The 13144-nt window shown below is 35.1% G+C and overlaps 1 protein-coding gene across 1 annotated transcript in view; it reads left to right on the top strand.

Annotated features, from left to right (window-relative positions):
* The window catches only part of LOC136039234 (protein rogdi-like), a 65329-nt gene that overhangs the window by 43676 nt on the left and 8509 nt on the right, over positions 1 to 13144 (top strand). The window contains exons 3-5 of the mRNA XM_065722786.1: positions 1498 to 1652; positions 2841 to 2961; positions 8531 to 8740. Coding sequence (XP_065578858.1) covers positions 1498 to 1652; positions 2841 to 2961; positions 8531 to 8740 — 486 coding nt within the window. The remainder of the gene's footprint in view (positions 1 to 1497; positions 1653 to 2840; positions 2962 to 8530; positions 8741 to 13144) is intronic.

The following is a 13144-nucleotide window of genomic DNA, read 5'->3' as shown; positions in this document are numbered from 1 at the left end:
AGTAAATGCATAAAGCCAAAGACAGTGACAGGGCAAAGTGAACCCCCATTAAGGCCGTGATTAAGTGAACTGATGGAACTCGAAAATTCCATGTTAAATTGAAAATTTATATTTAAAAAGTACTCAAGTATTCATTGGCGGAAGATGCCGCTTTTAATATCAGGCCATAGCTTCGTGAAGATGCTACAAAATGTTTGCAAGGATTTTGCTCAATTTCCTCTAATTGCTTAGAAATCTAGGTCTTTTTCACAAGTGTACTCTATGAAGGATGTGTCTTTTAGAACAAAATCGGTACTATCATGAGTAGAAGACAATAGCCTGTAAGATGATTGGAACCATTTTTCGATGTATTTTCCTGTTTTCTAACAGTCCCATAGAATATTTTCAGCTACCTGAAACTTTTACAAGTCGGTTGCCAGAAAGAATCGTTTCAGATCGCCGATAATACCCCCTAGAGACCAAAATGACAAGCTGGTATAATCAGCTGCTTGTTAATAGAATGTGAAATTTTCATAAATTATTTCAATGCAATGAAGGAACCTAGAAATGAGAAATAGTCAGGAGCCTTCAGTAAAGTTGTGCACACAAAGCCGAAATCATTGGGAAAATTAAATCAAAGCGAGGTATACATCTTAAAAGTGTTACCAAACATAGACAGCGCCTTTGTAAAAAGTATTTGGAGCTTGGTAGATGCAAATATCCAAAATACCTAATAATGCGGTACGCCAAAGAACTAGACAAGTCAAGAGATTTAGGTAAAGCGACAAACCTTGAGGCGGAGCAGAACCCTATACCTCGCTCTTTACGCTAAAGTATTTTTAGAAATTTCAACTATTTATTCTACGGCTTTTGTGATTCAGGGATCATTCTTAAGAAATTGGGACACAATTTAAGCTTTAGCGTGAAGAGCGGGGTACTGACGAGGGGTGAACCCCCTCATATATGTAATAAAAATATGAGAATACAGAAGTTCGTTACGTAAGCTAATTTGTCAGTTACGTATATCTTTATCTAATAAAATTTATTTTTACTAATAATTTCACTATTAAAAACATTCGTAAAAAATTAAAATTTCTAGTTGCCTTTTTAAATAACCAAAAAATCGGAGGGCAACTAGACCTCCTTCCCCGCTCCTTTTTTCCTCAAAATCATTCGATCAAAACTATGAGAAAGCCATTCAGCCAAAAAAAAAAAAATATGCAAATTTCGTTTTAATTATTCATGTGCGGAGAGCATAAATCAAAACATGCATTGCTTCAAAAACGTTCAGAAATTAAATTAAATAAAAACAAGTGTGTTTTAACTTAAAGTAAGGAGTGACATTAAAACAGAAATTACTTCATATATGAAAGGGGCTGCTTCCCCATCAACGCTCCGCTTTTCACGCTAAAGTCCGACTCTTTCTCTTAACTGTATTTTTAAAACAGTTAAACAGTTTAAAACAGTAAAAAACAGTACCAAAACGTCAAAAAATATTTTTTATTTTTTGTTATTTAGGATATTAGCCTCAAGCTTCATAAACATCCGAATGTGATGTATCACACAGCGATAACTCAAGAGAACCCCTGGAAATTACAGCAAATTCAAGATGCTGCCAATTACCTTTGTTTAGTCATTCAAACTGCTTGTCAGATTGTTGAGAGCAAAGAATGGTAAGTAAAAACTTTCTATTAAGAATCAACGTACTTTTCAATACAACAACATTGTTTTTTTAAGGAAGCATTCCTTTCACTTACGAAATAAGGGTACACATTACACAAACTATATATTTTTGTGATGTACAGTGTATAAAGGGTGCGCAATATATAGCGGGCACGCAATGTACAATCAGCTTTTTTTACGAACAATCTTTCATGTGCCTTTCCTTTGTGCATTTGTGATCAGACCGAGATAAGATCAACTGATTAAATTTTAACTCATTTTGAGAGACAAGAGAGAGAAGTTTATTATTAAATACAAGACAATACAACATACAATTCAAAATTGAATTATAATACACTTATTACAATACACTGCTTTCCCCCTCGAAAGCTCCATTGTTTAGTAAAATCACTTAGACTAAACTGGATATCTTGATTCTACTCAGAGCAATTGATTTTGCAACAGTTCAATCAATAGAAATTGGAAAAAACTACATCTTTTTAAGCTGTTTATGTCATATACTTTTAGCTTATTTTTTGTTGATTTTTGCCTGCGTTCTTTTTTGTGTGTGTGTTCTGTGGTTCGAGTGTTTCAACATACGACGGCAATATTACAGTTAAACGGTAGAACAGATTCTGCTTTAATCATTTACTGAATTATAATGCCTTTTGAAACAAGGTTGGTTTTTCTGTTTTTTTTTTCCTGGGGATTTTTTCCAGTATTGGAGGGAAGCCCCCTCTCTCCCTTTCTGTTGTTTAAATTATGCAAATTTACTTCTCAGTAAGCCAATTGTAGTAACCAAGCGTCCCAGTAAGAGGCGGGTCTCCTTAAACTACTTTCAAAGAATTACCGGCATGGAGTATTAATTGTGATGGAAAAATACTATACTTGTGTTTTTTCTCCCTGACCATGTGGCAGCATGTGGCGATTGACCATGTGGCGATTGATGCTCTGCTTGACAACACGAGGCCAAGGGTTTGATTACCGATGCAACAAGGTTGGCAATAGGATTGTGAAAAAAGTCCAGCAACTGAAATTTCAAATTGGCCCTATATGCGCCAGAAGTGGCTCTGAAGGATTTATACCTTCTGTCCTTTTTTCTCCCTCTCCCCTTCACCTGATACCAATCTATGGGTGCTCAGAGCTTAGTGTGCCTGTGACAAAAACCTGCATTTATGTGTGTATATATTTCATTTCAGCACAGTTGAAGAGTGTTATTCTATATTAACAGAATGTTTGGTACTGATTGATCGATGTAAAAATGCTTTATTGATTCCTAAGAAGAAGACGATGGATGAACTATTGAATAGCAAAAATATGGTATGTTGCTTTATTCTTTTCCTTTTTTCTTTTTTTTTGAAACAACAGAAATTCGACCAGAAACCTTCAAAAACATCTATGCAAAACTATGAATGCTAAAAATGATTCTTTTTTTTAATTTTAGCATGCAAAGTATGAATAGACTGCAATCCACAAACAGTAACCTTAGGTAGACTGAGGAACATAACAAAATGTGTTTTTCCAAATCTAAACACTTAACTTAAATACAAGTTCCTATGCTGAATTTTTGAATGCAATCAGTACGTTTCCATCACCCATCGTTCCCAGTACGTTTCCATCTTTTAAAATTACAGTTTTGTTTTTCAATGTCAGAGCTTCTTCTCAAAAGATTCAAAAATCATATACTTGAAACTATGGATTCTAGATTAAATCTAATGACGTTTTTGTCTTTACCGTGCACGTTTTTAAATCTAGTAACGTTTATTTTTTTGCTTTACCAAGCAAGAATAGGCTGGAAAATCCCAACTCTAAGTACGCTGTGGAACGTAAGTTAAAATTGTCCAAAGCTAAAATTTGCTATTTTGATTGAACTTTCTATTCTAAATTCTGGTGTGCAATTGATACATTTCTATCATCAACGGTTTTGAAACCTTATTTATTTATTATTGACAGAATGCGGCTAGCTTTAGCTTGTCGCACATAAAACAAACGATTGTTTTTGAAAAACAGGTGTTTAATGTCAGAATCAGAGAACTCAGCAAAAAAAAAAATACTTTAAGAAATATTAGGCAATACTACTACCACTACTAATAACTCACTGCAGCACCAAGCCGCCTGAGGCCAACATAGCTACGCACGCTCCTCCTCCAACCTAATCTATTTAAAGCCTCCCTCTTTACACCCTCCCAAGGAGTTCCCATTTCGTTTAAATCTTTATTTATGACATCCTCCCAACTCAGACAAGGACGACCTGCTTTCCGTGTAGCCCCAGACGGTTGGCCAAAAAGGACAATCTTCGGTAATCTGTCATCCTTCATCCGTAGAACGTGGCCTAGCCGTCTCAACCTTTCTTTCATTATAGCCCCAGAAAGCGGGATTGAACCACACTTATATTATAGGCAGCGCAATAGCGCTGCCTAAGTAAAGAGCGATCTGGTATGCAATTGGTATATTTCTGTCGTCAACGGTTTTGAAACCTCATTTGTTTACTACTAACAGAATGCAGAAAGCGTGATCATATAAACTTCGGCTCTCTCAATTTCCAATCGAATGAACTGTTTTCGAGGTTTCTTCGACAACAAATGGCCATCTCAAATGGCTAATCAGAAGTTTTAGTGCCCTCTTTGAGATTCAGAGTGATCGGATGATGGATACCCCCCCCCCTCCTTACACAAACACACCTCGTATCTTCCCGAAATGCACGTGATAGAAATTTTGAGGTGGTCATTTGTTGTCGTAGAAACTTCGAAAAGAGCTCATTCGATTGAAAATTGAAAGAGCTACTGCCCTTTTTAATAGCCAAAAGTGATCGGAGGGCAACTAACCAAAGGTTATTCCCTGGGGGCATATAAGATATGTCTAGAAAGGTTGATCGTAAAAACTACGGAATGGGCTTATTTGTTTGGAAATCAGATTTTCTAGTGCCCTTTTTAATATTGAGAGGTATCAGAGGGTGGCTTACCCCTCATTTTTCAAGCCCGTTCATTTTTCAAACGTATACAGTTAAAATTTTGAGACGGCCATTTTGTTCAGCTTTGTAGAACGATCCAGCAACTATGTCTTTAGGGATACTAGATATGTCAACCCTCACGATCATTCAATCGGCCCATTACGCTTTAAAACTAAATGTTTCTTTAAATATAAATCAAAAGAAATTCTGTTAAATGGTTGCCAATAAGACACCTCAGCAATATGTCGAGAACGACTGGAGGTATTAAGTTGAAAGTTTTGGGGATACTACTATTACTACATCTGCTCTTACAATTTAAATAAATACAAAGAGTTTAAGTGCATATGTTGTTACAGAGCAGAGATAGAATCTTTTGGGAGTGATATTAAGTTTTTTTTATTTCAGGTCAATTTCAGAAGCTATAAATTAAATTAAAAAATACTGTTTGTTCCAGGATTAACAATTGTTGAAAAAGTTTCTCCAGCATGCAAATAGCAACCCATACTATGGATCCTTATAGAAGAAAACTGAAAAGATATACAATTTTTTTTATGAAAAAGACTATGTCAATAAAAATGAACAGAAATTAATTTAAATTTTTTTTCCAAAAGACAAGTTTTTCGAAGAAAAGTAAAGAGCTCCATTAAGCCAAGAACGAGCTAAAATAAAGTCAAATAATCTTCCAAGCGTGAAACTTCCACAAAATAACTATCAATAAATAAATGAAACTCAAAACGACTAAAACTTAACCTGAGTTGGGCCGATAACCCCTATGCCTTCTCAAGACCAGGACACAACTTGCCCTTTACTGAAAACAAAATATGTTTGAAACTTTTTCTCCTTTATTACTTTCATAAATGAAAAAATATTAAAACTTTAACGAAGAAATGTCAGTATATGTCAATTTAACTGACAATCCACGGTCATTTGTTTTTTGTTTGTTTTTTCAGTAAAGCGCAAATTGTGTTCTAGTCTTGAGAAGGCATAGGGGCTATCAGCCCTGCAAAAGTGCAGTTACGATTTTGGATTTACCGTGCAAAAATGAATAAACTGAAACTCACAAACAGTAACCTTAGATACGGCGGGAATCATAACAAAATATGCCCAAATGGTTTAAAATCTAGAACACTTAGCTCTGATAAAAAGTTTTTTGTTGGACCTGAGAATTTAATCAGAATGTTTCCATTGCTCGTGGTTTTTAATATGGACTTTGTATTTATCTTTTGTAATATATGAAGCTCTAGGAAAAAAAGAAATCCTAAATATCATTTAGGTCATTTTTATGAGGCCTTGGGTCTGATAAAAATGATTTATTTGCCTTTTTGGATTTAAAAACAAAGCATTTAATTCTAGTGCAGGGGCAGATCCAGGAGGTAGTTTCAGGGACACATACCCCTCCCCCCCAGAGTATCGAAAATTGCACCAATTACAGGGGGCGAAAATGCTGATCGGGGAGCCAAATATTATCGGTTCCCCTTTTCAAATATTAATTGTTTACGCTTGTTCTAATAGAACTTTTCATGCTGAATTCGAATAGGTAAGCGAAATTTTCTTATCGCCAGATTTTCACACCACTATTTTAGTGCTTGAAGACCCTCAAGTGAAAAGAAGGACCTTTGTGTTGTAAGAAAAATCGAATTGCGCATTTGGATTTAGCAACAAAACATAATTTTAAAAGAAATGTTTATACTGAATACGAGAAGGTGTTTGAAATTTCCAGTGCCCGGTGTGCACATGGCAATTTTTTCTTACTGTTCGGATTTTTTTTTTCTTCTTCTTCTTGACGTGTGGCCTAAAAAGGAATTGTACTGTGTTTTTTATGGGTTTTGCTTCCTGCTATTCTGAAGTATAATATTATGGGGGAAGGAAGGTTAGGTCTTTTCAGGTTGTCAAAATAGATTTCAAGCGCTTCAATCCGTACCTATAGCGATATGTCTATCTATTTATCCGTCCATGCGTCACTCCTAGGGCAGTAAAACCAAGGTATATAGTCATAGAGCAAAGATAGTGATAAGCCGTTGATTTTTGAAATAAAATGGAATAGTTGTGGGCATCAAGTTATGGTTAATTGTAGAAAAAGCAAAGACAGATAGTGCAATTGACTGAGAAGCAAACCAGGCATTAATTCTCTCTTTATTAGGGTTGTATAAACTGATGTTAGTTTAGATAAATTTTTACCTATGGTATAAGTTTATACCTATGAACTTGAGTCTTTAATTTAAGATCTATAGCTTGAAGACCAGAAGACCTATTTGTGTTTGTCTGGATTCTGTAAAGATTCTATAGATGCTTTTGATTTGTGAAGATTATTTCTTAAAAAGTGGGGCTAATTTCTGCCTCATGGTAAGTTTGCATTGTTTTTGTGAATAAGTGGAAAACTTTTTTTATGGAAGTTGTTATCTAAGGAAGTTGTTTGTTTTTTTTTTCTATGGAAAAAAAGTTGTTTTTTTTCTATTTATTTTTTTCCTTCGTGGAGATTTGGCCACTTTTCAAAAGAACGCTGCGCTAAGCTTTTTTTGCCTCTAAAATAGCTTTTTTTCATAAATATCTATTCTAAATTTGAAAAAAAAGAGTTAAAGCTTGAAAAAATCATCTGAAAAAAAGTGAGATTTATTTTATTTCGTTTTTTTTATGTTGTTATTACCAATACTACATGGAGATTTGGTCACTTTTCGAAAGGACCAGATTTTACTCTGATTTTTTCTTCTTTTTTTTATTCAAGAAAGCTTCTTTCACAAAAACTTTCATTCTATTTAGATCTATTCCATAATATCTTTTTATTTTATCTAGTTAGAGGTAGGAACTTGGAAAAAATTTCCCTAGTTTGGCCGTAGGTCCATTCTTGAGAGTTTTATTCACGTACTCTAACAACTCTCTGAATTAGCGAAAAGTAATTATTTACTCTTTTTTTTAGAAGTCATTACCACCAAGTCCACCTGGAGATTTGGCTACTTTCCAAAAGAGCTAGACTCTACACTTAACACTTTTTTTCTCTTTTTGTTGAGTAAAACTTCTTTTTAGAAAGCTTTATTTCATTAAATTTCATCATTCTATTTGACTGGAGGTAGGAGCCTTGAAAAATCTTTCCTGGTTTGGCCGTTGATCTATTCCTGAGAGTTTCATTCATACACTCTAATAACTCACCGAACTAGCGGAAACTTTACATTTACTGTTCTTTACTTTTTTTTTTAAGAAGTCATTACCACCAAGTCCACCTGGAGATTTGGCTACTTTCCAAAAGAGCTAGACTCTACGCTAAATATTTTCTTTTCTTATTTTGTTAAAGAAAGCTTTTTTAGAAAGCTTTATTCCATAAAATTCATTGTTCTATTTGGTTAGAGGTAGGAACCTTGAAAAATCTCCTGATTCGGCCTTAGATTTATTCGTGAGACTTTCATTCATTTTTTACTTTTTTTATAAGTCATTTAATCCGCCTGGAAAGTTGGCTACTTTCCAAAAGAACCAGAATCTACGCTAAGCATTTTCTTGTCATTTTTTATTAAAGAAAGTTTTTTCAGAAAAAATTATTCCATAATATTTCATCATTTTATTTGGTTGGAGGTAGGAACCTTGAAAAATCTTTCTTGGTTTGGCCGTATATTTATCCCTGAATGTTTTATTGACATAGTCTTACAACTCTCTGAATTAGCGAAAATCTGTTCTTAACTTTTTTTTTCAGAAGTCATTATCACTTAATCCGCCTGGAGAGTTGGCTACTTTCCAAAAGAGTCTGACTCTACGCGAAGAATTTTATTTTTTATTAAAGAAATTTTTTTCAAAAAGCTTTATTCCATAATATTTCATCATTTTATTTGGTTGGAGGTAGGGGCCTTGAAAAATCTTTCTTGGTTTGGCCGTATATTTATCCCTGAATGTTTCATTAACACAGTCTTACACCTCCCTGAATTAGCGAAAATCTGTTCTTTACCCTTTTTTCAGAAGTCATTATCACCAAGCCTGCCTGGAGACTTGGCAATTAGTTTTTACCTACAAGGAACAAAAATCGTTTTCTCAGTTTACCATCTGACTCAGTCTGTTCATGGAGTTAGGTTTGAAACAATGCAAGGCGAGGCAACCATTCCCTGGACCTCAAAAGTTCTCAGCCTACTGCACCTTGGATCTCAAATTGGACAACAGATGAAAGATAAGGTATTTTTATATGCTATTGTATCTCTGCAATAACTGACGGTGTCCGTAAACACCAGCCCTGATGCCTAATTAATGTTATTAAAAACTTAATTAATGCCTATTCACAATGAGATTTTACTAATACCAAGATTTAGCTTGTGTTAATCTCGGGAATAAATTGAAACCAAACCTATTGATACTAAAGATTTCTCTAGCGTCCAGAACCGAATTAAGCCTAACTAATGCGCATTCTATTTGAAACTAGTAATGGGCAAGTAAATCATGATTTTAACTGAAGTTTCTGATTGGGTAATGCGCGAGCCTTATTCGGATAGAATAAAAACCGCGAAAAAAAAAAATGGAAAAGTGATCGTGTAGTGGCGCAGTAGATTTGACGTCAGTTTGGTAATATGAGACCCAGAGATCGAACATAGCTGTAGCACAACACCTCAGTACCCAGAATTTGATTTCGGTGATAAGATTATGCAAAAATGTCTTCATATTAATCTAAACAATAATAATAAGACAAAGAATTGAAAAGGTGGAATAAAAAGGTATTGAAATTTTGGGAGGAGCTAATGCAGCTGATCATAGCTCAGAAATATTTTTTCGAAAAGAAAAACAAAGACTATATGAGATCTGAGATAAAGAGAAATAAATCTGACCAGGGCCGTATCCACGATTTTTGTTTGAGGGGAGGGTACAAAAGAAATACAAAACGCATGAAAAATTGTTAAAACTATTTTTGTTATTTTTGAACGGGTTAGACAGTCACACCGGGAAATCTCCAGCCTCTCCTTCCCCTGAATACTACCTTGCATGGGACAACTACAATATTAGTTCATCTCAGCGTTTAGATTATCCGATACGAATGACACTACCGTCAGATAATACCGGGTTTTGGAGCGGGATGAATTACAGTATTGGTGAAATCTCATTGTTAACGGAACTTTGCAGGGATTCCAAATCTTGAAGGTACTTAAAAAAGATTGACTAATTACTTAAAATCCAACACTTAAAAAACTAAAATAAATTACTTAATCAAAGGACTAAAAATGAAAATAAACTTATATAATTTCTTGAAATATGAGTAGAGTATCAGAGACTCCTTTTAGAGATCTTTTAATATGTTCAGCTTTACAAAAAAAAATATTTTCCCCGATTCTGTTCTTGTCTCAGTTTTGCGTGAGTTTCCGTCAATCCTAAATTGTCTCTACGTTTTGGGTCGGTCATTTTTCTTATGAAAAACGTGGAAATAATTGTAGCTACAAAAGCAGTATTAAAAGGATCTATATGTTAATTCTTTTTTATTTGCTAGTATATTTATTCATTTTGCTAATATTTTAATTGATATCATCTGAGTTTACAAGAATTTGGACTTTCCGTTTGATACCATATTCTCCCACAGTCTTTGTTGTCTTCCGTAGGCTAAAGTTTATCAAGATAATACAAAATAGATCTTAAAAAGTAGATTAAAAAAGCAGTATTAAAAGGACCTAATGATTAGTGTATGTGCAGTTTCTCAGGAACATTTTAGGGGATTAGGAACAATTCGAAATTTTGAAAGGGTAGAAGACTAAAAATTACGCAAGTTTAAAACTCATAGAAATTATAACACGCTTCCCAATCCATCAGAAATTGCATAGTAACACTATTTAGTTAAAGCTTATAACACAACTACAGCTGACCATTGTGGGTGAATATTCCGGTGGTGTCTGTACTACAAATTCCAATCTAACATTTTCATTCTGAAGCAGAAATAGTGAAAGAAAAAATCTATAAATGTTCTTATTATAAACCAATAGTAAAACCATGTCAATAAACAAGAGCTAAGAGCTCATATGGCATGAGTTCTGGCAAAATTCTAAGAACCAACAGATTGATTTAAAACGAAAATCAGAGGCTTAACGCCGGTCGGATGTAAAATAACAGCTCTGAGACACGAGGTCCTTCTAAATATTAATATTCATTAAGATCCGATCACCCATTCGTAAGTTAAAAATGCTTCATTTTTTTCTAATTTTTCCTCTCCCTCCAGTCCCCCAGATGGTCGAATCTGGGAAAACGGCTTTATCAAGTCAATTTGTGCAGGTCCCTGACACGCCTACCAATTTTCATCGTCCTAGCACGTCCAGAAGCACCAAGCTCACCAAAGCATTGGACCGCCCCCTAACTCCCCCAAAGAGAGTGGATTCAATCTGGATACGTCAATCACGGATCTACGACATTTGCTTATTCCACCCACCAAGTTTCATCCCGATCTCTCCACTCTAAGCCTTTTCCAAGATTTCCGGTTCCCCCCAACTCCCCCCAATGACATTGGAGCCGATCGGGATTTAAAATAAGAGATCTGAGTTACGAGGTCCTTCTAAATATGAAATTTCATTAAGATCCGATCATTCCTTTGTAAGTTAAAAATAACTGATTTTTTCTAGTTTTTCAGAATTAAGCCCCCCCCCCCCCCCGATTCACCCAAGGAGAGCGGATCCGTTTCGGTTATGTCAATCACGTATCTAGGACTTGTGCTTATTTTTACCACCAAGTTTCATCCCGATCCCTACTCTCTAAGCGTTTTCCAAGATCGTAGGTTCCCTCTCCAACTTCCCCCAACGTCACCGGGTCCGGTCGGGAATTAAATTAAGAGCTCTGATACACGATATCCTTCTAAATATCAAATTTCATTAAGATCCGATCACCCGTTCGTAAGTTAAAAATACCTCATTTTTTCTATTTTTTCCGAATTAACCGGCCCCCCAATCCCCCCCCCCAGATGGTCAAATCGGGAAAACGACTATTTCCAATTTAATCTGGTCCGGTCCCTGATACGCCTGCCAAATTTCATCGTCCTAGCTTATCTGGAAGCGCCTAAATCGCTATATGTCACTTGATAAATACCAAGTGCCATAAAAACGAACACAAATTAATTCAAAAGATGTCTTCCAAGAAGAATAAAGAACCATATCAAGCAGTTGGTGCTCAATAGTAACCGAAACTCTAAAAAAATGAATTGTGATGCCAATAGTTACATCAAAAGAATCGTATTTTAGTGCTAATTTTAAATATATAAGTTTCATCAAGATTAGTCTTACATATCAAAAGATACGAGCCTGAGAAAATTTGCCTTATTTTAGAAAATAGGGAAAACATCCCCTAAAAGTAATAGAATTTTAATGAAAATAATACCATCAGATTCAGCGTATCAGACACCCCTACTGTAGAAGTTTCAAGCTCTTATCTACAAAAGTGAGGAATTTTGTATTTTTTGCCATAAGACAGATCACGGATGCTTTTTTTTCAGGGGTGATCGTATCGACCCAGTGGTCCTAGAATGTCGTGAGAGGGCTCATTCTAACTTAAATTAAAAGTTCTAGTGCCCTTTTTAAGTGACCAAAAAATTGGAGGGCACCTAGGCCCCCTCCCAAGAACATTTTCCCCCAAAGTTACCGGATCAAAATTTTGAGATGGCCGTTCTGTTCAGCTTAGTCTAAAACTTGATAAATATGTCTCTGGGGATGACTTAATCCCCCACAGTCCCCGGGGGAGGGGCTGCAAGTTACAAACTTTGACCATTGTTTACATATAGTAATCGTTATTATGAAGTGTACAGATGTTTTCAAGGGGACTTTTTTGCGTTGGTGTAGGGGTGAGTCGGGGGAATGGCTTTATGTGGGAGGATCTTTCCATGGAGGAATTTATCATGAGGGAAGAGAATTTCGTGAAGGGGGTGCAGGATTTTCCAGCATTATTTAAAAAAAAAAAACAATGAGAAAATAAATATTTTTTTTTCAACTGGAAGTAGTGAGGAGGATTAAACTTAAAATATTACGTATATAAGGGGGTTCGTCTCCTCCACAATACCTTACTCTTTATGCTAAAATACTTTAAGTAATTTCACCTAATTATTCTGCGGTCTTTGTGATTCAGCGGTTATTCTTAAAGATTTGGGACAAAATTCAAGCTTTAGTGTAAAGAGCGAGGTATTGACGAAGAGGCGAACCCCCTCATATACGTGATAAAAATACACAAATATAGAAGTTCGTTGCGTAAGTTAATTCGCATGGTGCGTATGTTTGTTACTAACAAAAACGCTCGTAAAAAAAAAAAAAAATGAAAAATCTAGTTGTATTTTTAATAAACCAAGAACTTGAGGGCAGCTAGGCCCCCTCCCCTACACCATTTTATTTATCAAAATTGTCCGATCAAAACTATGGGAAAGCCATTTAGCAAAAAAAAATAATATGCAAATTTCGTTTTAATTATTCATGTGCGGTGAGCCAAATCAAAACGTGGATTAATTCAAAAACGTTCAGAAATTAAATGAAAAGTTTTTTTTACTGCAAGTAAGGAGCAACATTAAACTTAAAACGAACAGAAATTATTCCGCATATGAAAGGGGTTGTTCCCTCCTCAATGCCTCGCTCTTTA

Source organism: Artemia franciscana, chromosome 19 (genome assembly GCF_032884065.1).
Source record: "Artemia franciscana chromosome 19, ASM3288406v1, whole genome shotgun sequence".
NCBI lineage: Eukaryota > Metazoa > Arthropoda > Branchiopoda > Anostraca > Artemiidae > Artemia > Artemia franciscana.
The sequence above is the reverse complement of the archived record's forward strand: the minus strand, read 5'-3'. Positions and strand labels throughout refer to the sequence as shown.